Raw genomic sequence first — 23,823 nt, forward strand, 5'->3', positions numbered from 1 at the left:
AGTTTGAGACCTACCTGACCAACATGGAGAAACTCCATCTCTACTAAAAATACAGAATTAGCCAGGCATGGTGGCACATGCCTGTAATCCCAGCTACTAGGGAGGCTGAGGCAGGAGAATCCCTTGCACCTGGGAGGCAGAGGTTGCAGGGAGCCAAGATCGTGCCATTGCACTCCAGTCTGGGCAACAAAAGTGAAACTGCATCACAAAAAAAAAAGTAAATGGTCTAAATGCCCCAATTAAAAGACACAGACTGGCAAATTGGATAAAGAATAAGACCCATCAGTAGTGCTGTATTCAGGAGACTCATCTCATGTGCAAAGACACACACAAAATAAAGGGATGAAAGAAGATTTACCAAGAAAATGGAAAGAAAAAAAAAAAGCAGGGGTTGCAATCCTAGTCTCTGATAAAACAGACTTTAAACCAACAAAGATCAAAAGAGACAAAGAAGGGCATTACATAATGATAAAAGGATAAATGCAACAAGAAGAGCTAACTATCCTAAATATATATGCACCCAATACAGGAGCATCCAGATTTATAAAGTCAGTTCTTAGAGACCTACAAAGAGACTTAGACTCCCACACAATAATAATGGGAAACTTTAACACCCCACTGTCAGTGAGACAGAAAATTAACAAGGATATCCAGGACTTGAACTCAGCTCTGGACCAAGTGGGACCTATAGACATCTACAGAACTGTCCACCCCAAATCAACAGAATATACATTCTTCTCAGGACTACATCGCACATATTCTAAAATTGATCACATAATTGGAAGTAAAACACTCCTCAGCAAATGCAAAAGAATGGAAATCATAACAAACTGTCTCTCAGACCACAGTGAAATCAAATTAGAACTCAGGATTAAGAAACTCACTCAAAACTGCACAACTACATGGAAACTGAACAATCTGCTCCTGAGTGACTACTGGGTAAATAATAAAATGAAGGCAGAAATAAAGATGTTCTTTGAAACCAATGAGAAAAAACACACAATGTACCAGAATCTCTGGGACACATTTATAGCAGTGTGTAGAGGGAAATTTATAGCACTAAATGCCCACATCACAAAGCTGGAAAGATCTAAAATTGACACCCCAACATCACAATTAAAAGAATTAGAGAAGCAAGAGCAAACAAATTCAAAAGCTAGCAGAAGACAAGAAGTAACTAAGATCAGAGAAGCACTGAAGGAGATAGAGACATGAAAAACTCTTCAAAAAAATCAATGAATCCAGGAGCTGGTTTTTTGAAAAGATCAACAAAATAGATAGAACGCTAGCCAGACTAATAAAGAAGAAAAGAGAGAAGAATCAAATAGATGCAATAAAAAATGATAAAGGAGATATCACCACCAATCCCACAGAAATATAAACTATCATCAGAGAATACTATAAACACCTCTGTGCAAATAAACTAGAAAATCTAGAAGAAATGGATAAATTCCTGGACACATACACCTTCCCAAGACTAAACCAGGAAGAAGTGAAATCCCTGAATAGACCAAAAACCAGTTCTGAAATTGAGGCAGTAATTAATAGCCTACCAATCAAAAAAAGTCCAGGACCAGACGGATTTACAGCCACATTCTACCAGAGGTACAAAGAGGAGATGGTACCATTCCTTCTGAAACTGTTCCAAACAGTAGAAAAAGAGGGAATACTCCCTAACTCATTTTATGAGGCCAGCATCATTCTGATACCAAAACCTGGCAGAGACACAACAAAAAAAAGAAAATTTTAGGCCAATATCCCTGATAAACATCGATGTGAAAATCCTCAATAAAATACTGGCAAACGGAACCCAGCAGCACATCAAAAAGCTTATCCACCACAATCAAGCTGGCTTTATTCCTGGGATGCAAGGCTGGTTCAACATAGGCAAATCAATAAACGTAATCCATCACATAAACAGAACTAATGATGAAAACCACATGATAACCTGAATAGATGCAGAAAAGGCCTTTGACAAAATTCAATGGCCCTTCATGCTAAAAACTCTCAATGAACTAGGTATTGATGGAATGTATCTCAAAATAATAAGAACTATTTATGACAAACCCACAGCCAATATCATACTGAATGGACAAAAACTGGAAGCATTCCCTTTGAAAACCAGCACAAGACAAGGATGCCCTCTCTCCGCACTCCTATTCAACATAGTGTTGGAAGTTCTGGCCAGGGCAATCAGGCAAGAGAAAGAAATAAAGGGTATTCAATTAGGAAAAGAGGATGTCAAATTGTCTCTGCAGATGACATGACTGTATATTTAGAAAACCCCATCATCTCAGCCCAAAAACTCCTTACACTGATAAGCAACTTCAGCAAACTCTCAGGATACAAAATAAATGTGCAAAAATCAGAAGCATTCCTATACGCCAATAACAGGCAAACAGTGAGCCAAATCATGAGTGAACTCCCATTCACAATTGCTACAAAGAGAATAAAATAACTAGGAATACAACTTACAAGGGATGTGAAAGACCTCTTCAAAAAGAACTACAAACCACTGCTCAAGGAAATAAGAGAGGACACAAACAAATGGAAAAACATTCCATGCTCATGGGTAGGAAGAATCAATATCATGAAAACGGCCATATTGCTCAAAGTAATTTATAGATTCAATGCTATCCCCATCAAGCTACCATTGACTTTCTTCACAGAATTGGAAAAAACTACTTTAAATTTCATATGGAATCAAAAAAGAGCCCACATAGCCAAGACAATTCTAAGCAAAAAGAACAAACCTGGAGGCATCACGCTATCTGACTTCAAACTATACTACAAGGTTACAGTAATAAAAACAGCAGGATACTGGTACCAAAACAGATATATAGACCAATGGAACAGAACAGAGACCTCAGAAATAACACCACACATCTACAATCATCTGATCTTTGACAAACCTGACAAAAACGAGCAAAAGGGAAAGGATTCCGTATTTACTAAATGGTGTTGGGAAACTGGCTAGCCATAGGCATAAGGCTGAAACTGGATCCCTTCCTTGCACCTTATACAAAAATTAACTCAAGATGGATTAAATACTTAAACATAAGACCTAAAACCATAAAAACCCTAGAAGAATACCTAGATAATACCATTCAGGACACAGGCATGGGCAAAGACTTCATGATGAAAACACTAAAAACAATGGCAACAAAAGCCAAAATTGACAAATGGGATCTAATTAAACTAAAGAGCTTCTGCACAGCAAAAGAAACTATCATCAAAGTGAACAGGCAACCTAGAGTATGGGAGAAAATGTTTGCAATCTACCCATCTGACAAAGGGCTAATATCCAGAATCTACAAGGAACTTAAACAAATTTACAAGAAAACAAACAAACCAACCCATCAAAAAGTGGGTGAAGGATATGAACAGACACTTCTCAAAAGAAGACATTTATGCGGCCAACAAACATATGAAAAAAAGCTCGTCATCACTAGTCATTAGAGAAATGCAAATCAAAACCACAATGAGATACCATCTCATGCCAGTTAGAATGGCGATCATTAAAAAGTCAGGAAACAAGAGACGCTGGCAAGGCTGTGGAGAAATAGGAATGCTTTTACACTGTTGGTGGGAGTGTAAATGAGTTCAACCATTGTGGAAGACAGCATGGCAATTCCTCAAGGATCTAGGATCAGAAATACCATTTGACCCAGCAATCCCATTGCTGGGTATATACCCAAAGGATTATAAATCATTCTACTATAAAGACACATGCACATGTATGTTTATTGCAGCACTGTTCACAATAGCAAAGATTTGGAACCAACCCAAATGCACATCAAAGATAGATTGGATAAAGAAAATGCGGCACATATACATCATTGAATACTACACAGCCATAAAAAAGGATGAGTTCATGTCCTTTGCAGGGACATGGATGAATCTGGAAACCGTCATTCTCAGCAAACTAACACAAGAACAGAAAACCAAACACCACATGTTCTCACTCATAAGTGGGAGCTGAACAATGAGAACACACGGACACAAGGAGGGGAACATCACACACTGAGGCCTGTCAGGGGGTAGGAGGCTGGGGGAGGGATAGCATTAGGAGAAATTCCTAATGTAGATGATGGGTTGATGGGTGCAGCAAACCACCATGGCACATGTATACCTATGTAACGAACCTGCATGTTCTGCACATGTATCCCAGAACTTAAAGTATAAGAAAAAAAAAAGAGAAATCTGCATGCTAAATCAGCCGATACTAAAATTGTTTAGATATACAATTTGAATAAACTCCATGATCTAAGCCAAATTACCTATGATAACCCATCAGTTATCAGTGCTATGCACCTAAATTGGAGAAACAACTGGTATTCAAGAGGACATAAGTCCATTTTTAAGCATGGACTCATGGAGAACCAAGACAGCCACCTTGTCCTTCCAGAGTCCTTAAGGCTTTCATTATTAAAAGTTCTGCATTTTACGACTTGTAATGGAAAAGATAAAATGATCCAAATTCAATATGTTTGTGTGGTGACTTATAAACTACTAAAATAGTTATAAACAATATTTGGCTTGTCAAACCCATATTCCTGGGAAAACAATCAAAGCTTCAGGTACATTTGGCTACCCGATTGGACATTTAAATATTTATAAGGGATTTCATTCAATTGTCACTTTCAATGCATGTTTTCTGGTTGTATGAAAGCTTTCCGATGCAAGAAGACTGATGTTATAATAGTAGATTATTATGCTGCAGTACATTTTTACATGGTTAAAAAAAGCTGTTTATGGTTCACTGAGGACAATCAACCCCTTCACAATCTAGAACCCAAAGAATGAAACTTCTGAGAACATTAGAGAAAGACTGTCCTTGCCATCCACACTACAGCAAAACTTTGGGACCTTGAACTTTTGGTTTCAGAGATCCCACAACTTTCATAATCTCACAACTGAGGAGGGTCCCTCCACACCCATTGGAACCCTTAAGGTAAAGCTAACCAGGACAGCTTCTCCCAAGAAGACAGCGTCCTTAATGTGAACAGCTTATCCTAAAATCATGGATTAAGACTTCTCTACTATCATGAGACTCTTAACTTTGAATATTTTTTTTCTTGCTTATGCCTCTATGAACAATAGAAGTGAAAAGGGGGTCTGTTATGTGTGTATTATGGGGTATATGTTTATTTGTGAAGGATTTTGCAGCCAGCCTTATACATGGATAATGTTATACTTTGATGGATAAAAGATGAAGGCCCAATGCAGGTGAGAAATTTTAAGGGTTCATATATTGCCTCATTGTCAATCAGAAACAGAACATTGATTCATTCCTCTTAAGCCACATCATGGGCTAAAGAGAACATTGCCAGGAGGCCTTCACTCTTCTAGAAGGGCATCATTTGTTAGGTCTTTTTTCCATAGTTTGAAGTAAAAGAGGCACTGATTAGAAATGTATCCCTCATGATAGGTTCTATAGCAGATTCTACTGTAAAGCCTATGGTTACACAAAAAACTTTAAATTCTCTTGTGAAAGTTATGCAAAATAGTAGAATTGGCCAAACCAAAAAGTATTGGCTAAACAGCTGCTGGCACTTATGATGTATGGAGAAAACATCGGGTATTATAGTGATTCAGTTGTAGGGGATTAATGAAAAAAATCACTTAGTTAAGTGAGTAGACTCTTCATGTAGCTCATTCTTTGATCTATTTGATTTTAGATGGTTTGGTTTGGTTTATGAGGACCCTGGGTAAGGAACATAACCCAAACTCTTAGTATTATTCTCCCAATAGTCCTAATAGTAATCTCCCTGGTATGCTGTATTCTCTCAAAGGTTTTAAATGTTTACAAGCAGCCATCTCTAGAATGTCAAATGGTCTCTCTTCAACTGGAATAACAAGAGCTAAAAGAAATGTGTGACCATCAGGACACCGTAACCTATGAATTACATGCTGAGAACAGAAACCCAAAATGATGGTAACTGAGAGTGGCACTGAGGCCCTAGGTTTTGGTCACACTGTCACCTAAGTGAGAACCTGACCAAAAAGGGGGATTTTTTTTTTAAAACGAAATTATGGGAGGCCATTGTTTTGGACTGAGCTCATGCACTAGACTCCAACAGACCAAACCAAACCAAAATGGAGTTGTTCATGCTAAATGTGACATAGTCAAACTAAGACTTTAAGGAAACACATAGATCCTAGAACAGACCAGGTTTTGTTTTTCTCCTATAAACAGGATGTTCCAGCATAAGGAGGTACCTTCTACTCAGTCCTTGTTGCCACCTTACAGAACCCACTGTTCTACTGTTTCCCAGTGGGTTTAAAGACCATATAAGTACATTTACAATGGTGATAGTGACATCGATGACTAAAGTTTTGGTCAATCTCTCAAAATTGAGAAAATCACCAAAAGGGGGGAATTATTAAAGCAAACTAAATATGATCTGAGAAGGACTCCATACTTCTATATTCAAGTCCTTGTGGATGAACTGTAACCTAGCCTAATAGGCAGACAAGATTGAAAACCTAACTTAGTAGTATGTGCCCGTAACAATAGCTGAGTCTTGGCCAATCCCAGCAGCCATACTCCAACCACTCATAGACTGCTAAGTGTTCAAACTGTGTTCAAATAAGGCAAATGCCAATCCATAACCTATCCAGCTGTTTCTGTACCTCACTGCCGATTTCTATGTGTCACTTTTTTTTTTTTTTGTCTACACATTTGCTCTGACCACAAGGCATCCCTGGAGTCTTTCTGAATCCACTGTAATTCTGGGGGCTGCCCAATTCGCACATTCATTGCTCAATTAAACTCCTTTAAATTTAATTTGGCTGAAGTTTTTCTTTTAACACAAGGCAATTTGTGACTTCACCACTCTCAAGAATCTAGTCACTGTAGGTAAATTTGAGGCACAATGGAAAACGCCATGTAGTAAAGGAGAGAAATGGGCTTTGATATCAGCTGTGTTTGGACTCAGGGCTTAGTGTTCAGTGATTCTGGGCTGAGGACTTAGCCTCTTTAAGCCTCATTTAAGTCACCTGTAAAATAGGCCAGGAAGCTTTTCTGGCAGGGTCATTTTGAGGATTAAAGGAAAGACATTTGTAGAGAGTTTGGCATGGGTAAGTACTTATTAAACATTGTTCTTTTTATTTTCCTTTATCTGAATAAAAATGTTAACAGATTTTTCTAGTAAACAACTGAAATGACTAAATTTTGGTGATACATATACATGTAGTCTAAATCAGAAAACAGAAATTCTGCAAAAACCTACCCAGTTCGGAGTGATCTGTTAAATATCCCAATCAAAGAAAGAATTGACAACATAACAGCAAAGACGATCATTCCCAATAAAAGTCCAATGTCTCCTCTGTTGTCTAATGAAAGGAAAGAAAAATAATTTTAACCAAGCATTAGTCTTCATTTGATACCAGAATTACTCTTCTCTTTACTCTGCTCAAAGCAAAGGTCTCAAAGGAGAAAGGGTGGGGGGAAGCAAAATTAACCTTTACCTTGGGCCACAGAGTGACTGTTTTTCCAGAGTGCACAACTACCCCAGGAAACAACTTTTTGTTTGAGAAAGTTGGGCTACATGTATCTGATGTCAGTGGGTTTTTAGAAGTGCATCTCTGGCAAATGTGGTCGGCTTGTGCATGCAAATTTCATATAAATTCTTAGTGGTGAGCTTCATTTGGCTTGTCTGACACAGGTGAGAATTCCCAATTGCTGTAACAATGTCTAAAGCTGGTTACAATCATACTGATTTTTTTTTAACTTTTTGTGTGAGATAGAATGTGTGCAATTTGTCATCATTCTTCAAAATCTATTGCTCATGAAATTTTTCCTGCTGAGAAAGGACATCCACTTTACTTAGAACAATATACGTGATAAGAAAGAAATCACACACTGGCAAGTTAAGATAAAAATAAAAAATAAAAAAGAAATCAAAATTGCCTTTATGTTGCACTCACACTTAGTTAAAAAACAATGCTGGCTGGGCACAGTGACTCATGCCTGTAATCCCAGCACTTTGAGAGGCCGAGGTGGGAGGATCACTTGAGCTCAGAAGTTTGAGACCAACCTGGGCAACAAAGTGAGAACTCCATCTCTACAAAAATTACAAAAATTAGCCGGGTGTGGTGGCATGTGCCTGTAGTCCCCGCTACTTGGGAGGCCAGGGTAGGAAGATGGCTTGAGCCTGGGAGGTGGAGGTTGCAGTGAGCTGAGGTCGTGCCGCTGCACTCCAGCCTGGGTGACAGAGCCAGACTGTGTCTCAAAAACAAACAAACAAACAAAACCAATGCTTTTCTTGCATGTCAAAGTTGAGTTAATCTCCTAAAATATTTAAATAATTAATATAATTTATTCAACATATATTACCCACCAGGCTCATCATGCTTTCTCCCTGGTACATGAAAAAGCCCTATTTTCAAATATAGAAGATAGTTGAGGCATTACTTATCACATTGGAATTTGTTCTAGAGCCATGTTGGGTATTGGCTTCCCTTCCATCCTCCTTCCTCACTCCCTCCCTTCCTTCAGCAAATGTTTGTTGGGTACTTACCATGTGGCAGACACTGTGTTTGCCCCACCCTAGTTATTTCACATACCGGGGTCTCCAGGCTGCCCAGCCCTCTTCTAAAGCCAATCAGCAGGCAGGAGTCTGAGTAACTCTAGCTCACTGCAAAATCTTGGTGGGATATGAAATTAATGTTTTCCCAGGGCTAAAGAGCTATTTCTGACTATTTCAAGCAACTAATTGGGGGTACTGGCTGCCACACACCCTTGGGCATTAATTAGTGCCTAGAAGAGGATAGACAGCCCTCAAGTCAACACAGTGCTCGGCAAAGGGGTCTAAGCAGTAGAGCAGAATGACCAAGAGCGTGGCCTGATATACCTGGGTTTGAATTAAACTCTGCCTCTTATCAGCTCTGTGACCTTGGGGCATAATTATGAACTTGCTGAGTCTCAGGTTTTCTCTTTTGGAAAATAGAGATAATAATACTTATCTAACAGAGCTGCCATGAGGTCCTAACCTCCACTGATCCCACAGAAATATCAAGGTGTAGGTAGGTCTGTGTAGGCATCTATAATTAGGGAACTGTACTGAACCTAAGCACTTGGCTCGTAATTGATTGATAATTCAGAGTGCCCTTACCTTTCTTCATGTTTCTTTTTCTTTTTCTTTTTCTTCTTTTTCCTCTTTTTTTTTTTTTCCTGAGACAGGGTCTTGCTCTGTTGCCCAGGTGGGAATGCAGTGGAGCTCACTGCAGCCTCTATCTCTGGTGCTCAATTGATCCTCCCGCCTCAGCCTCCCAAGTAGCTGGGACTACAGGTACATGACACCACACCCATCTAATTTTTGTAATTTTTGTAAAAATGGGGTTTTGCCATGTTGTGCAGGCTGGTCTCAAACTCCTGGACTCAAGCAATCTGACTGCCTTGGCCTCCCAAAGTGCTGGGATTACAAAATGTGAGCCACCATGCCTACCCACTTCATGTTTCTTTATGACACTTCACCACCACCTGACTTTTCTTCTTGTTTTGTTTGCTGTTTTTCTGCCCTGTCTGGCTAGAATAGAAGCTCCATGAAGACAGGGGCTTTGCTCATTGTTTTCACTGCTGATTCCCCAGTACCCAGAACAGTGCCTCGTACACAGGAGTTGCTTAATGAATATTAAATAAATGAAGGTGCAAAGAATAGCAATACAACCTGCAAAAGTTCTTATACTATTCCTGCCTGATTTCTACACAAGGAGATAAATGGTCTGTCAGTGGTCAATGGTGAAATAGTCATGCCTAAAAGTTTTCAACTCGAAATTTCTGTTTAGAGTTATGTTCACCCATTGTACAACCAGATCTCAATTTTTTTACGCCTAAAACATTTAGGCAAGCTCATCAATACGATAATAGTCATGCTAACAACTAAAATGGGAGCTGGTTTGTATAAAAGAAAGAGCATAGACTCCAGGATATTGAAAGAAAAGGATTTGAATTTTAGTCTGTCACTTAGCAGCTCTATGACCTTGAAAAGTTTCCTCAACTACTCTAAGTTTCAGTTTCCTCATTATAAAATAGATGCGTAACACTTATCTCATGGGTTGTTTTAAAGATTGAAGAAGATGTCTAGACAAGTCCTAGCACAAGATAGGTAAGTAATTTGTTTTGAAAGAAGTTTTTGGGTCTTGAGCCCTAGCAGCTATTAAAATAAAAATGTGGCCAGGTGTGGTGGCTCACACCTGTAATCCCAGCACTTTGGGAGGCTGAGGTGGGTGGATCACCTGAGGTCAGGAGTTCAAGACCAGTCTGGCTAACATGGTGAAACCCGTCTCTACAAAAATGCAAAAATTAGCTGGGCATGATGGCGGATGCCTGTAATCCCAGCTACTCAGAAGGCTGAGGCAGCAGAATCGCTTGAACCTGGGAGGCGGAGGTTGCAGTGAGCCGAGATCGCACCATTGCACTCCAGCCTGGGTGACAGAACAAGGCTTTGTCTCAAAAAATAAAATAAAATAAATAAAAATTTAAAAAAATGTATACAATCTATTGCAAAAGCCGGCAAAATCCACCTAAGCCACTTCTTACATTCAGTTTTAAGCAGATCTTTGTACTTTGTCTATTATTTTCCTATGGAAGGCATAAGGCATATCTTATTGTCCAGAAACTTAACACCTGATGTGATTTTTTCAGTATGATGGGTTAAAATGGGCAATTACTAAAAGACTACTCAAAAAGCCTAAGTTGTATTTTCTTACCAGAAGTAAGGTGCCCTGTAGAGATGGAAGCAACTGTTAGCCCAGAATTCCATGTGTCATGTTGGAATGCTTTTGATGTGACCTGGGGAACTTAAACCAAAAGGAAAGAATGTCAGTTTCTTACATTTTGCACTCTGCTTGCCAAATTTCCCAACGGAGTTTCTTCCCTTGTTTAGAGATGACTAAAGTAAACCAATAACTTTAATGGGCTTGAAGGGTGGAATAAAAGCAATAGTCTTTGAGTATGTGTCTTTTCTTCTTCTTTTTATTTAATTGGGTAAATCTCAAAGGAGGAAACACTGCAAGGGCAACTATAATCTACCTAGGTTGTAAAACTTCAAGGTGTGTCCACTAATTTTATGAGGCTTCTAGGCAGCAAATACCAAGGAGCTTTATTTTACTGAGCCAGAAAAAACGCATGATAACTAATCTCTATTTGATTCCTTGCAATTGATGGTGCAATAAGGTTCAGATTTCCTTGAGGGTCCCCAAGATGTGTCACTTTTGCCTTTGCACAATCTTTGGGATGCTGTTCACCTTCTCCTGGCTCCTCATAAGAAACCTAATTTTGGTTAGCAGGCACTTTGGTGTTGTAACACCTGGGTGGGATGTCACCAATGACTTCTCTCTGCTCTTTTCTTTTCCTGGCAGCCTGGTCTAGTTATAAAGGCTGTCAGGAAACTGCTAATGAATGATTCTGACCAGGGTGGGGTGAGCAACCCTGGTACCTAACTTTCAGTCTGAACTCAAAGGGGTCCTGGTGCAGCCTTGCCGGTCTCCTCCTTCCTGATAATTAAAAGCTGACAGAAGTGACTTCAAGGACACAATTCTCCCAACTGGCAGAAGACATTTCTGAATATGGCTCTAAGCCTTGGATCCCTGAGACTGCTTCAAGCCCTGTGTATTCCGTCACTCTGATTTCAGTGCTCAAATTTTTCTTTTAAAAAAATTACTTTTGGGGGCAGGGAGAAATCACAACTTGAGGCTGAGATATCACAGGCTTGTATAAGGAGTAGTGTGGCCCATGTGACTGTCTTTGAGAAAAGCGTCCTACATTTCCAATGAAAAGGTTTCTACGGGGCTTCAGAAATTTTTGAAAAAGGCTGGTCTGGCCAGACACAGTGGCTTATGCCTGTAATCTCAGCACTTTGGGAAGCCAAGGCAGGTGGATCACTTGAGGCCAGGAGTTGAGACCAGCCTGGCAACATGGTGAAACCCTGTTTCTACTAAAAATACAAAAATTAGCTGGGTGTGGTGGTGCATGCCTGTAATACCAGCTACTTGGGAGGCTGAGACAGGAGAATCACTTGAACCCGGGAGGTGGAGGCTGCAGTGAGTCTAGATCGTGCCATAGCACTCCGGCCTGGGTGACAGAGGGAGACTCCATTTCACAAAAAAAAAGAAAAAAGGCTGCTCTGGGTGCAGGCATAAGCGTGAGGAGGGTAGTTTTCTGAGCACAATGGGTGAGGGATTTTAGAAGATGAAAACATCAGAAAAGCCAAAAGTTATTTCCTGTGTTTTTTGTCCTGGCTTCTCTGCAGCAAGAGGAAAATGTTTCACCGGGAATTGTGACAAATCAGAAATTTTTTTTGGCTTCTCAATGCCTCGCTAAGTCTCTTTTGCTCCATGGGTATATGGTTCCACCAAACTCTGAGGGAACAAGGTTATGCCCTGATGGCCAACAGTCAGGTTTATTCATCTAAAGTGCTATCTTTACAGGCCAATGTTCATTTGCAGGGAGCTCAGGCAGGCGTCTGAATCTCCATTATTTTGAAATTTTAAGAATAAAAATACTGGCCAGTTGCAGTGGCTCATGCCTGTAATCCCAGCACTTTGGGATGCTGATGGGGGTGTCAGGAGTTCAAGATCAGCCTGGCCAATATGGTGAAACCCCATCTCTACTAAAAATACAAAAATTAGCCAGGCATGGTGGCAGGTGCCTATAGTCCCAGCTACTTGGGAGGCTGAGGCAGGAGAATCACTTGAACCCAGGAGGCAGAGGTTGCAGTGAGCTGAGATCACACCACTGCACTCCAACCTGGGCAACAGAACAAGACTCCATCTCAAAAAAAAAAAAAAAAAAGAGTAAAAATACTACATTAAAAGGTAACACAATTTTCAATTTAGCAAAATCATGGGCTTATAGCATATGCTGCTGTAGTATTTTTGTTTTCACTTTTATTATTTTAAAATTAGCATTTTTAATTTAAAAGTAATATATGGTATTGTTGGCTTTTAATACAGGTTAATGTAATTCTGTTGTATAAACTACAGGTAGTTATTGGCAATGAAACTTCATTCAGTTATTAATTTGCATCATATAAAAACAATTTTCATATCTGACTAGGGTTTTATTAGCCCTAACAGGGAATAAATACAATCTTCCTTTAGATTCTATTTGTTATCATAGTTCCAAATCAAACAGGTGCATTAAATTAAAGTCACTTATAAGAGGTGCTTAATCCTCAGAGGGAAATTTCACAAGGAATCAGTTATCTAAAATAAGACAATTTATAAACAAAATTGTCAGAGAAGAAATCAAGCCAATGTTAGACATAGGACTGAAACAAAGCTATGTAGATTACATTCTTCATGGAATACTGCCACCACGTGGCTACGTCATTTCTTTTTAAATTATACTTAACATCTTTGACTGTAAAAGCGATAATTAAAGTACAGAAAAATTTTCAACAGGAGAAATTAAAAGGAGAAAAAAAGAACCATCCCTAATCCCATCCTTTTAATCCACCTGCTATTAGTGCTTTATGGTATTTGCAAGTATTTTAACATACAAAAGCATTCGCAAACACAGAATCTCACACACACACACACACACAGCCTTTATGACTGGAAACTGTTTTTTATATCAGTTCTGTCATCAGTGCATTGCCTAATTTGCTAAAAAAAAAAAAAAAACCTCATGATATCTTACTGTATTTGGTGTTTGTGGTGTTACGTCCATAATGAGACAGTTCCATCCTTGCAACAGAATATTAACTTATGCCTATTAATCTCACAGGACATACTTGAATATACTAAAAAAAATCCAAATTATCTTTAATTTGGGAAGAATTTTTATATAACTTGTACACACTGGCATCAAACTTTAGTCTTACAAGAAGACAATGTGCCTGTGGGAATTTAGAGTGATCTCAAACGAGAAATATGGTTTCTTATTATTGGACAAAATTTAAAGCATAACAACTATATTTTTTGGCCTACCAAAATACCAGGCTAGTTTAATCAAATCCACTCAAAGGGACCTGGTTTTAGCAATAACGTATTCCATCTGTATTTTAAGGATGATGCCAAATCATCACCTCAGCTCTTCTTTCTACATCAACCGTACTAGTCTGTTTTCACACTGCTATGAAGACATAATCAAAACCGGATTTTTTTTTTTAAAGACAGAATCTCCCTCTGTTGCCCAGGCTGGAGTGCAGTGGCATGATCCTGGCTCACTGCAACTTCTGCCTCCTGGGTTCTAGCAATTCTCCCGTCTCAACCTCCCAAGTAGCTGGGATAACAGGAGCATGCCACCACGTGTGGCTTTTTTTTTTTTTTTTTTTTTTTTTTTGGAATTTTTAGTAGAGATGGATTTCACCATATTGGTCAGACTGGTCTCGAACTCCTGACCTCAGGTGATCCACCTGCTTCAGCCTCCCAAAATGCTGCGATTACAGGTGTGAGGCACCGCACCTGGACAAAACTGGGAAATTTATAAAGAAGAGAATTTTAATTGACTCACAGTTCCACATGTCTGGGGAGGCCTCAGAAAACTTATAATCGTGGTTATCGGGGAAACAGGCATGTCTTACATGACAACAGGCCAGATAAGTGCCAAGCAAAGGGGGAAAAGCCCCTTATAAAACCATCATATCTCATGAGAACTTACTATCACACGAACAGCATGACTGCAACTGCCCCCACCATTCAATTACCTCCCGCGACTCATGGGGATTATGGGAACTACAATTCAAGATGAGATTTGGGTGGAGACACAGCCAAACCATATCATCAACCATGGGGCAAAGTGTGTTTTGTCATCCTTTTAAAGTGACCATTTAATGAGTATTAATTATGTCACAGGTAACATGCTAAACTTTACATGTTTTCTCTCATTTAATCCTCACAACAACCCAATCACACAGACAATATTATTATCCTCATTATACGGATAAGGAAACAAAAGAGTAGAAAGGATAAATAACTTGCTCAAAGTCACCTAGGTAGAGGGTGAAGAGTGGAAATTCCCATCCAGTTCTGACATGTAGTTTGTGCTGGTCACTGATCTCATTAAATTAATAACCTCACTTCCACAGCAGGATGGCTCAGGGTGGGAGGCAGAGTCAGCCCTGCAAGCAGCCTCTCCCAGGATGAGACTTAGCATTGCTCCACTGAGGACTCGCCATGGTGTGTTGGGGCTGCCTGGCCTTGTGGGGCTCTGGACCCCACAAGCCCTACTGTGCTAACCCATTTAGCACTGATGCTTTAAATCTTCTAGCGTAGAGTTATTTTCTTCTTAAAACTGACTACTTTCCTTTATTACACAAGTAATACATGCTAATTACAGGATGCTTGAAAAGTATAGAAGGGTATGGAGAAGATAATACAATTTTATATTTGTTTGCAAACTAGAAACTATTATTTAAAAAAATATGTTAACAGTCTTTTGTGTATGTTGGTAGCCTAGTGGAGATCATACTCTTTATAAATGTTTTGTCTTGCCTTTTTTATTCAATTTTTTTTTTTTGAGACAGAGTCTCACACCATCACCCAAGCTAGAGTGCAGTGGTGTGATCTTGGCTCACTGTAACCTCTGCCCCCTGGGCTCAAGCTATCCTCCAGCCTCAGCCTCCTGAGTAGCTGGAATTACAGGTGCACACTACCACGCCCAGCTAATTTTTGTACTTTTAGTAGAGATGAGGTCTTGCTGTGTTGGCTAGGCTGGTCTGAAACTCCTGACCTCAGGTGATCTGCCTGCCTCGGCCTCCCAAAGTGCTAGAATTACAGGTGTGAGCCACCACACCGAGCCTTATTCAATATTACTTAATAAAAATTTCCTCATTTTATTAAAAATTGTTCAAAACATCATGCTATGGCTAGTTAATGTTTCATCATGTTTTACTGTATTTATTCAATCTTACCCCTATTGAGAAACTGTATAGCTAGGTGGTTTCAAACATCAACTGCAGACTCAAACGAAACTCAGTCCAAATCCTGGCTCTACTAGATGGAGTTCCATGGCCCTGGGCAAATTGCTTAACCCCTCAGTGACTCAGTTTCTTCATTTGTAAAATTAGATAAAAGCAGTGAGGTCATGAGGTTTGATGAGACAGTTCATATCAAGTACTTAGTACCATGTTTTACACAAATAAAACCTTAATAAGCACTAATTATTGCTATTGTTGAACTTTTAGACTGGTTCCAAATTCTTACTATTATAATTAGGTTTTGGATGTATATCATTGTACATAAATTTCCTTCCACTGATTATTTCTTAAGGCCAGATCTCTACAAGAGGAATTACTGAGCCAAAGGGTATAGACATCTCTAAGGTTTCTTTATTTACTTTTGCGCTTGCCAATCTTGATGTCAAAGCCACACTAACCAAGGCCTGCATCATAAAGGCTTTGATTAGAGCAGACACATGGACTTTTCTGGACCTTTCAGGGGTTCTAGATATTCAAGAAAGAGGAGTCATATTAAAGGAGACAAAGGATGTGTTTTTTTTTAAATCATTGGAGATTCGCCCCCACCCTCCCTCCTATTTTTCTCAAAACACAAATACCTCCTTTTGGTTTCTCTCTTTCGAATCTCCTTTTAATAATTCAGCTGTTTCACAGCACTTAAGTGCCATTTCTCGAAGCCACGCCAGTTTAGCTCTGTGGTCAGAATTCAACATTATCGGGCCAAGGGTAAAGAGTTGAGTATGTCAATTAGCAAGGCAAAACTAATGCCAACATATCAAATAGGCACCAGAAGCCCAGGGCAGGGAAAACAGTGTGTCAGAACAAACTCATTACCACACCTTGAAAAACAAGTCAAGCAATGAATCATTTAGTGGATTATAGTGTCAGCGGTGTATATAAGGGTAGCAGGGTACACACAGACATATTCAAGGGTTTATCTTCCTTCTTATATTCCTGGGCTTTAGGTACTTGGTATGTAGGGAGAAGGTAAGAAATCTACATATGGCAGTTACATTGTTAAAAAGAAAGAATAAGAGGAGGAAAAGGCAAAAAGCAGTAGCCACCCAGGAAATTTTCCTAAATGACAAGGACCATACAGAGAAGGTCTGATGTCAAAGTGTAGCAAAACTCTACATGAAAGAATGGACAGCTTCCAAGTCTACACAGTGGCCAACAGATTCCTCGGAAGTACACCCTTGCTCTCCAGGCATAGCATCTTCCAATCTGTATAGTCTAGCAGACATTTGCCATGTTTTATTTGCCCAGCACTAGGATATACTTCTTTGTGGGCATCCTAAAAAAGCTGAGAGGCAGTAGGGCTACAAGCAAATGGCCTAAACCTCACCAACCAGATGCCCCCTCCCCTAACACCCAGGCTGTGAATGTTGAAGCGTTGACATAGGGCTTCCAGAAACCACTTAGAATCCAATGTGGGCACCATAGCTGTATCCAGGGTACAGTGACAGTGGCACCAGGGCAGGCAGTGGCAGTGATCAGCGTCAGCTGCAGGGTCCTCGCCAGACTTTTCCTAGGCTGTGATTTTGGCTGTGGTTCTGGGTCCTGCTCTCACTCGGATCCTGTTCATGCCCATTTTGCCAGGCTTTCTACTGATTTTCAGCTACCTTTCTAATAATTCTCTTTCTGCTTAAGATAACCAGCCTTGATTTATTTTGCTTACACCTAATCATCCTGACTAGTAAAAACTGCAATTGGTGGTAGTGGTTGGGGAGGTAGGGAGATGTAGTAGGACAAATAATGGCATCATAAAGATGTCCGTGTCCTAATCCCTGGAATCTGTGAACAGGTTACTATAATATTACGAAGTACATATTTTGTCTTCATCCTGGTTTTCTGGCATACAAGTCCTAAAATCCTTAGAATGCCCAAAGTGGTAACGGTCATTTTGTATGCTAATGAGCTGACTAGTGGCTGGCCGCCCCTATGTAGTTTCAGGATGGGGGTTGTTCAGAGGAAAGATCAAGGCACGATTAGAAGGTTGGGATTTTTCAACCCATCCCCAACCTCCCAGAGGGGAGAGGGGATGAAGATTAAGTTGATCACCAATGGCCAATGGTTTAATCAATCATGCTTATGTAATGAAGCCTCCAAAAAAACCCAAAGGCCTAAGTTCTAGGAGCTTCAGGATAGCTGAACACATGGAGGTTCCTGGCAGGTGACGCACCTGGAAAGCTTATGGAAGCTCCATGCCCCTCCCCACATGCCTTGCCCACTGCATCTCCTCCATCTGGCTGTTCGACTGTATCCTTTGTAATGCTGTTTATCATAAACCAGTAATCATAAGTGTTTTCCCGAGTTCTGTGGGGCATCCTAGAAAATTGATCAAATCTGAAAAAAAGATCAGGAAACAAACTCTAATTTATAGCCAATCAGATGGAAGTATAGGTAACCACCTATTACTTGAGACTGGCATCTGAGGTGGGAGTTGTAGGATCTGACACTATGTCTAGGCAGATAGTGCCAGAGTGAATTGACTTGGAGGACACCCAGCTGGTGTCCCTCAAAGAATCTGCCAGATAATTTGTTGCTGAGGGGGAGAAATCCCCATACACATGTTGGTAATCAGAGGTCACAGAAGTGACCTGTGTTGTGAAAGTACTATATAGCAAGAGAAATTGAGTATGTTCTTTCTACTCAGTTACCTTATAAGGCAAAAAGGAATTGAGAGGAAGTGGCTATCCTAGATTACATGGGTGGATCTGGTAAAATCACAAGAGTTCTTATAAGCAGAAGGGAGAAGGTTGAGAGTCAGAGAAAGAGATTGGAAGATGCTATGTTTCTGGCTTTGAAAATGAAGGATGGAGCCATGAGCTGAGGAATGTAGGCAGCCTCTAGAATATAGAAAAAGCAATGAAACTGATTCTGTCCTGTAGCCTCCAGAAGGAACATAACCCTATTGACACCCTGATTTCAGCCCAGTGGTTGTGATTTTGGATTTCTCACCTCCAGAACTATAAGATAATAAATTCATGTTGTTTTAAGCTATCAAGTTTGTGATGATTTGTGACAGTAGTAATAGGAAACTAATATAGAAGATGATGACTTCAAGAAAAAGCATAATCATAGGCCAGGCATGGTGGCTCCTGCCTGTAAGCCCAGCACTTTGGGAGGCCAAGGTGGGCAGAGTTCTTGAGTCCAGGAGTTCAAGACCAACTTGGCAAACATGGTGAAACCCTGTCTCTACAAAAAAAAAAAAAAAAAGGAAGAAAAAAAATTAGCTGGGCATGGTGGTGCATGCCTGTAGTTCCAGGTACTTGAAAGGCCAAGGTGAGAGGATTGTTTGAGCCCAGATCTTATGAGCTGAGATCACACCACTGCACTCCAGCCTGGGTGACAGAGAGAGACCCTGTCTAAAAAAGAAGGGAGGAAGGAAGGAAGGAAGCAAGGAAGGAAGGAAAAAGAAAGAAAGAAAGAGAGAGAGAAAGAAAGAAAGAAAGAAAGGAAGGAAAGAAAGAGAAAGAAAGAAAGAAAGAAAGAGAAAGAAAGATCTTTGTTCTGTAGTAATAGGTTGCAAACTTCAGGGAGATTATGGAACTCTTCTGAATTGTTTCCTATTCTGCAGAAACTTGGTGGTTTATCAGAGGCAGGACCTGAAGAAAGTTAAACCCAAATGAAAAGTCGAAAGTGATTAGAATTTCAAGAAACACCGTGTCTGTTTAACATGGGTTAGTAACCAATAGAGTCTACAAGTTCAGAACCCATCTCTATGTGGACAATTCACAAATCTCTAATTACACATAATAAAATGTTTGAAAAATACATTCTGTGTGCCATCATCTAATTTGCATTATATTTAATAGCACTGATATTTAGTTCCATTAACATAATATTTGCTTTTTCCCTTTTAGCCACTTAAAAACCTGAAAAATTAATGAGCATCTTCAAGGAGTCACTGGTAGTGCAACAACCAATAATGTTTTGTGAGAGGAAAGCAAAATGTTGTTTAATATCTTGCTCATACTTGCCTTCCTCTGGAAAACAGTCAAAAAAAAAAAAAAGAGTAATATGAGTTCTCTGGGAAACTTTTCTATGGCAAGCAGCAATTCAAGCAAGTGAATTAGTCATCATGAAATGTGGCTGCCCTTCCCTCAGGCCTTTAACCTGTTATTAAAAGGATTATAGAACCTGTGTCTTTTCTTCATTAAAAAGGGATCTATATTACAATGCAGAATTGAAAAAGATTCCTGGCTAGCCATTGTTGTTTCAGCTTTTTTAAGTCAGTAGTAGCAAATTTAGACTACTGACTTATACATTTTCAGTGTTGGTTTTCTACAATGACAAATTGTCTTTTCCCCTTTGGGGCTCTTTCCGCACTGCTGAAAGACCCCAGGATAACAGTGCCTATCAAGGTTGGTGGATCAGAAGCTCTAACTTCGGCAGCTCTCAGCGGTTCTCATAATCTCAGCTGAAACCTCACATCCAGAGACAGGGTGAGTTCTAGGCAGAAGAGGGTCATGTGTGATGTGATGGTTAATTATGACAACAGTCCTATATCCTGTGCTTTGGGGGGTTCCTGTAATGCCCAGGTGGGCTGGGGTGGTCAGTGACTCAGGAGAAATAGGAAACAGAGAGGTGACCAGATAGTACTAGAGATAATGGCCTAAGATTCTCACATGCCCACCCTTTTCTGTCCCCCAAACCACTACTACTAAGGCGATGGTGATACAAACAGCAAACAGGAAAATACTGAATAAATGAGGGTGGTTCCCTGGCAGAGGTCCCACCCTCAAGCTTGGAAACCCGCAGCCCTAAATAGAAGCAGGCATTCTTGTTTTCGTGCTCAAAAGTTGCCTTTTGGCCTGCTATGCCCCGCTATCCTGTACCCACATAAACTCCAGACCCCAGGTTCCAGAAGCAGACAGAGAGATAAATAGAAGAGCAGAAGAATGGCAGAATGGCTCAGCAGAGAGGGAGAGAAGAAAAGGAGCATCTGAATGCTGAGAGAAGTTCCCCTGGGGACGATCAGAGAAGAGATCGGCCGCTGGACAGCCAACTCCAGGGGAAGATCATCTTCCCACTCTATCCCCCTTCCAGCTCCCTATCTATCCCACTAAGAGCCACCTCCACCACTCAATAAAACCCCCACATTCATCCTTCAAATCTGTGTGTGACCTGATTCTTCCTGGACACTGGACAAGGACCTGGGTACCAAGAGGGCACTGAGCTGGTTAACAGTTAAGCTGTCTGCAGACAGCAAAGCTAAAATAGTGCACTGTATCACATTCCCACTTGGGCTTTGGGAGTCACAGGCATCCACCCCTAGATGCTACTGTGGGGCTGGAGCCCCACGGTGCTCACCCCAGCTCCTGCGCACCTGTCCATCTGTGTGCTCCCCCTCCCGTAATGGGTTTGAGCATGTGCCTTGGCAGAATAGATGAGCCACATGATATGCGACAGGAGTCAGGGAACTCTCCCGTTTCAATGGCTTGGGCAATCATATCCACACCACCTTTCTGTCCATATTTTCTGTCCATTCCCTATGTTGTCTTTTATGATGACACTTCCTTCTCTTAAAGAGTGTGTCTGACCTCTACAGCAATGGATTTTATGCTTCACTGCAGAAGTATCGCTTGGCAAAGGGCTCAGGAATCTGTACTTTAAGAAGTGCCCAAGCATTCAGGCCAGGCACAGTGGCTCGTGCTTGTAATCCCAGCACTCTGGGAGGCCAAGGCAGGGGGATCATTTGAGGTCAGGAGTTCGAGACCAGCCTGGCCAACATGACGAAACCCTGTCTCTACTAAAAATGCAAAAAAAAAATAGCCAGGTGTGGTGGATGTCTGTAGTCCCAGCTACTTGAGAGGCTGAGGCAGGAGAATTGTTTGAACCCAGGAGGCGGAGGTTGCAGTGATCTGAGATGGTGCACTACACTCTAGCCTGGGTGACAGAGCGAGACTGTATCAAAAAAAAAAAAAAAAAAGTGCCCAAGCATTCTTAATGTAGATTGTCCACAGACCCTACTATGAGAAACAGTGCTTTCTAGATAGCCCATAATTAGCTGGTAAAGCACATGATGAATTGCCCATGATGGTCCTGTCTTGGCTAAGGCTGCCTTTTTTACCTATCCTTTATCCTCATCTCAGACTGCCCCTTCCTTACCTATCCTATCAGAAACCTCCTATAGTACTATGGTTTCATTCTCATCATCTACCGCAAATCTGCTTCCACATCTTGTATTCAAGCCAAAGTAGCAGTAGTCAATAGTATCTTCTGGTTCTTTTCTCATGCGTTTGCATTTCCATAACAAACACTGCATTAGAAATGAAGCTCTGTTGGCATAGTTTTATTACTAGCTAATGTGTAGAGAATGATTTTGTTTCACAGGTGGATGCAGGACCCTCCTAGGTCTCTTAGGAAGGAGACTAGCAGAGCTATAAATAACATGGGTGCTGGAATCCCATAGCCTGAGTTAGACCCTGGCTCTACTGTTTACCAGCCTTGTAATGTTTGACAAAACTGCTTGGGCCATATGGTTTCATCTGTGCAACTGGGATAATAATTATACTCCTTTTATAGAGCTGCAGTGATAAATAAAGAACAATTCATATGTAAAATGCTTATCAAAATGCCCAACACTTAGTAAGCATCCAATAAATGTTAGCTATTATTATTTATTATCCTGAAGTCACCCTGGGATTCAGTCTGTTAATTGGCCTCTTGCTATTATATCAGATAGAATAAATGGGTATTCTGGAGGATTGATTTTCTTTTTCAGTATAAGGCTTTGTTTGTCCTATTAAAGTCTAAATACTCTAAGTAAGAAAAAGAGAATAAGTCATTAAACTTGATTATAAGTGAATTGGTTTGGTTCATTTTTGAGACCAGGTTTTTAATGGCCAAGCCAGGCACTATTCAGAGGGAAAGCAACGGAAAAGTATAAGAATGCCAAGGCTGCAGGACAAGCCATACCCACTTCAGGATTTGTCCTCTGGTCTTAGCTGGGCAGAATTTTGCAAACACATTGTATTGAGATGAATCAATTCAGTAATACACATGTCAGAATCTTAGAGACTAATTCAGAAAAGTCCTGCTTGGAAGAGGCATTACTGCTTGGGCTGTGTTTCTTCATAAATAAACCTTTAAGCACTGGAAAAGTTTGGCTGGCCAAAAAACCTCATTATCAAACAAGTTGGTTAAATAAATAATTACAGAAATGATATCATTTTATTTTTTCATTTGTGAGGCAATTCATACTTCAGCTGTGAAGTCTGATTCTTACTGCTTTTGTTTACATCTTTATGTATGATGCAATGTAATTTATGTAATTATTATGCTTGATTTTTACTGTGTGTCTTCTCCAGAAGGAAACTTGTCCAAGGCAGGGAATTTTGTCTCCTTTGCTCACTGAGGTTCTGCAAGGATCTAAAAATGCCTGGCACATGGTAGAGGCTAAATGAGTATTTTGTGAATGACTGTCTTTTCATAGGATCCTTTTTAAAAAGCAATCAATATTAAAGATTTGGTAAAAAGCAGTTCGACAACATACATCAGCATCTTAAAAGGTGCTTAACTCTTGATGCAATAATTCTTCTTTAGAACTAAAGGAATAAAGACCATTTATATACAAAGCTATGCAAAGAAGTTTATTGATGATGGATAAAATGGAAATGACCTAGATGTTATTTAGGTAGGAAATGCCTAAATAAATTAGAGTACATACATAAACAAGAATGCCGTGCAGCCATGAAATCAGTTTTTAAAAACTTAACAGGGTAGATTAAGTAAGAAAATCAGGATATAAAATAGTATATACATCATAGCCCCAACCATTAAAAAAATGCATAGGAAAAACTAGTATTAAATTAAATAAATGTAAATAGTGGATGTTTTTAGGTTGCATACTACAATAAACTTACATTGCTTTTACACACAGAAAAAAAGGTACATTTTCAAAGAGATT

At 40.0% G+C, this 23,823-nt stretch overlaps 1 protein-coding gene across 6 annotated transcripts in view; it reads right to left on the reverse strand.

Moving 5' to 3' along the window:
• Positions 1 to 23,823, reverse strand: part of IL23R (interleukin 23 receptor) — a 166,565-nt gene that overhangs the window by 58,219 nt on the left and 84,523 nt on the right. For all 6 annotated transcript variants that reach the window (XR_010153578.1, XR_010153579.1, XR_010153580.1 and 3 more), the window contains exons 8-9: positions 10,717 to 10,806; positions 7,236 to 7,338 (exon numbers count right to left, since the gene is read on the reverse strand). Coding sequence is in view for 3 of the 6 variants with exons in the window: in XM_016920445.4 (XP_016775934.3) it covers positions 7,236 to 7,338; positions 10,717 to 10,806 (193 nt within the window). In the remaining 3 variants the exon portion in view is untranslated. The remainder of the gene's footprint in view (positions 1 to 7,235; positions 7,339 to 10,716; positions 10,807 to 23,823) is intronic.

The sequence above is a fragment of the Pan troglodytes genome, chromosome 1 (assembly GCF_028858775.2).
Source record: "Pan troglodytes isolate AG18354 chromosome 1, NHGRI_mPanTro3-v2.0_pri, whole genome shotgun sequence".
Lineage (NCBI taxonomy): Eukaryota > Metazoa > Chordata > Mammalia > Primates > Hominidae > Pan > Pan troglodytes.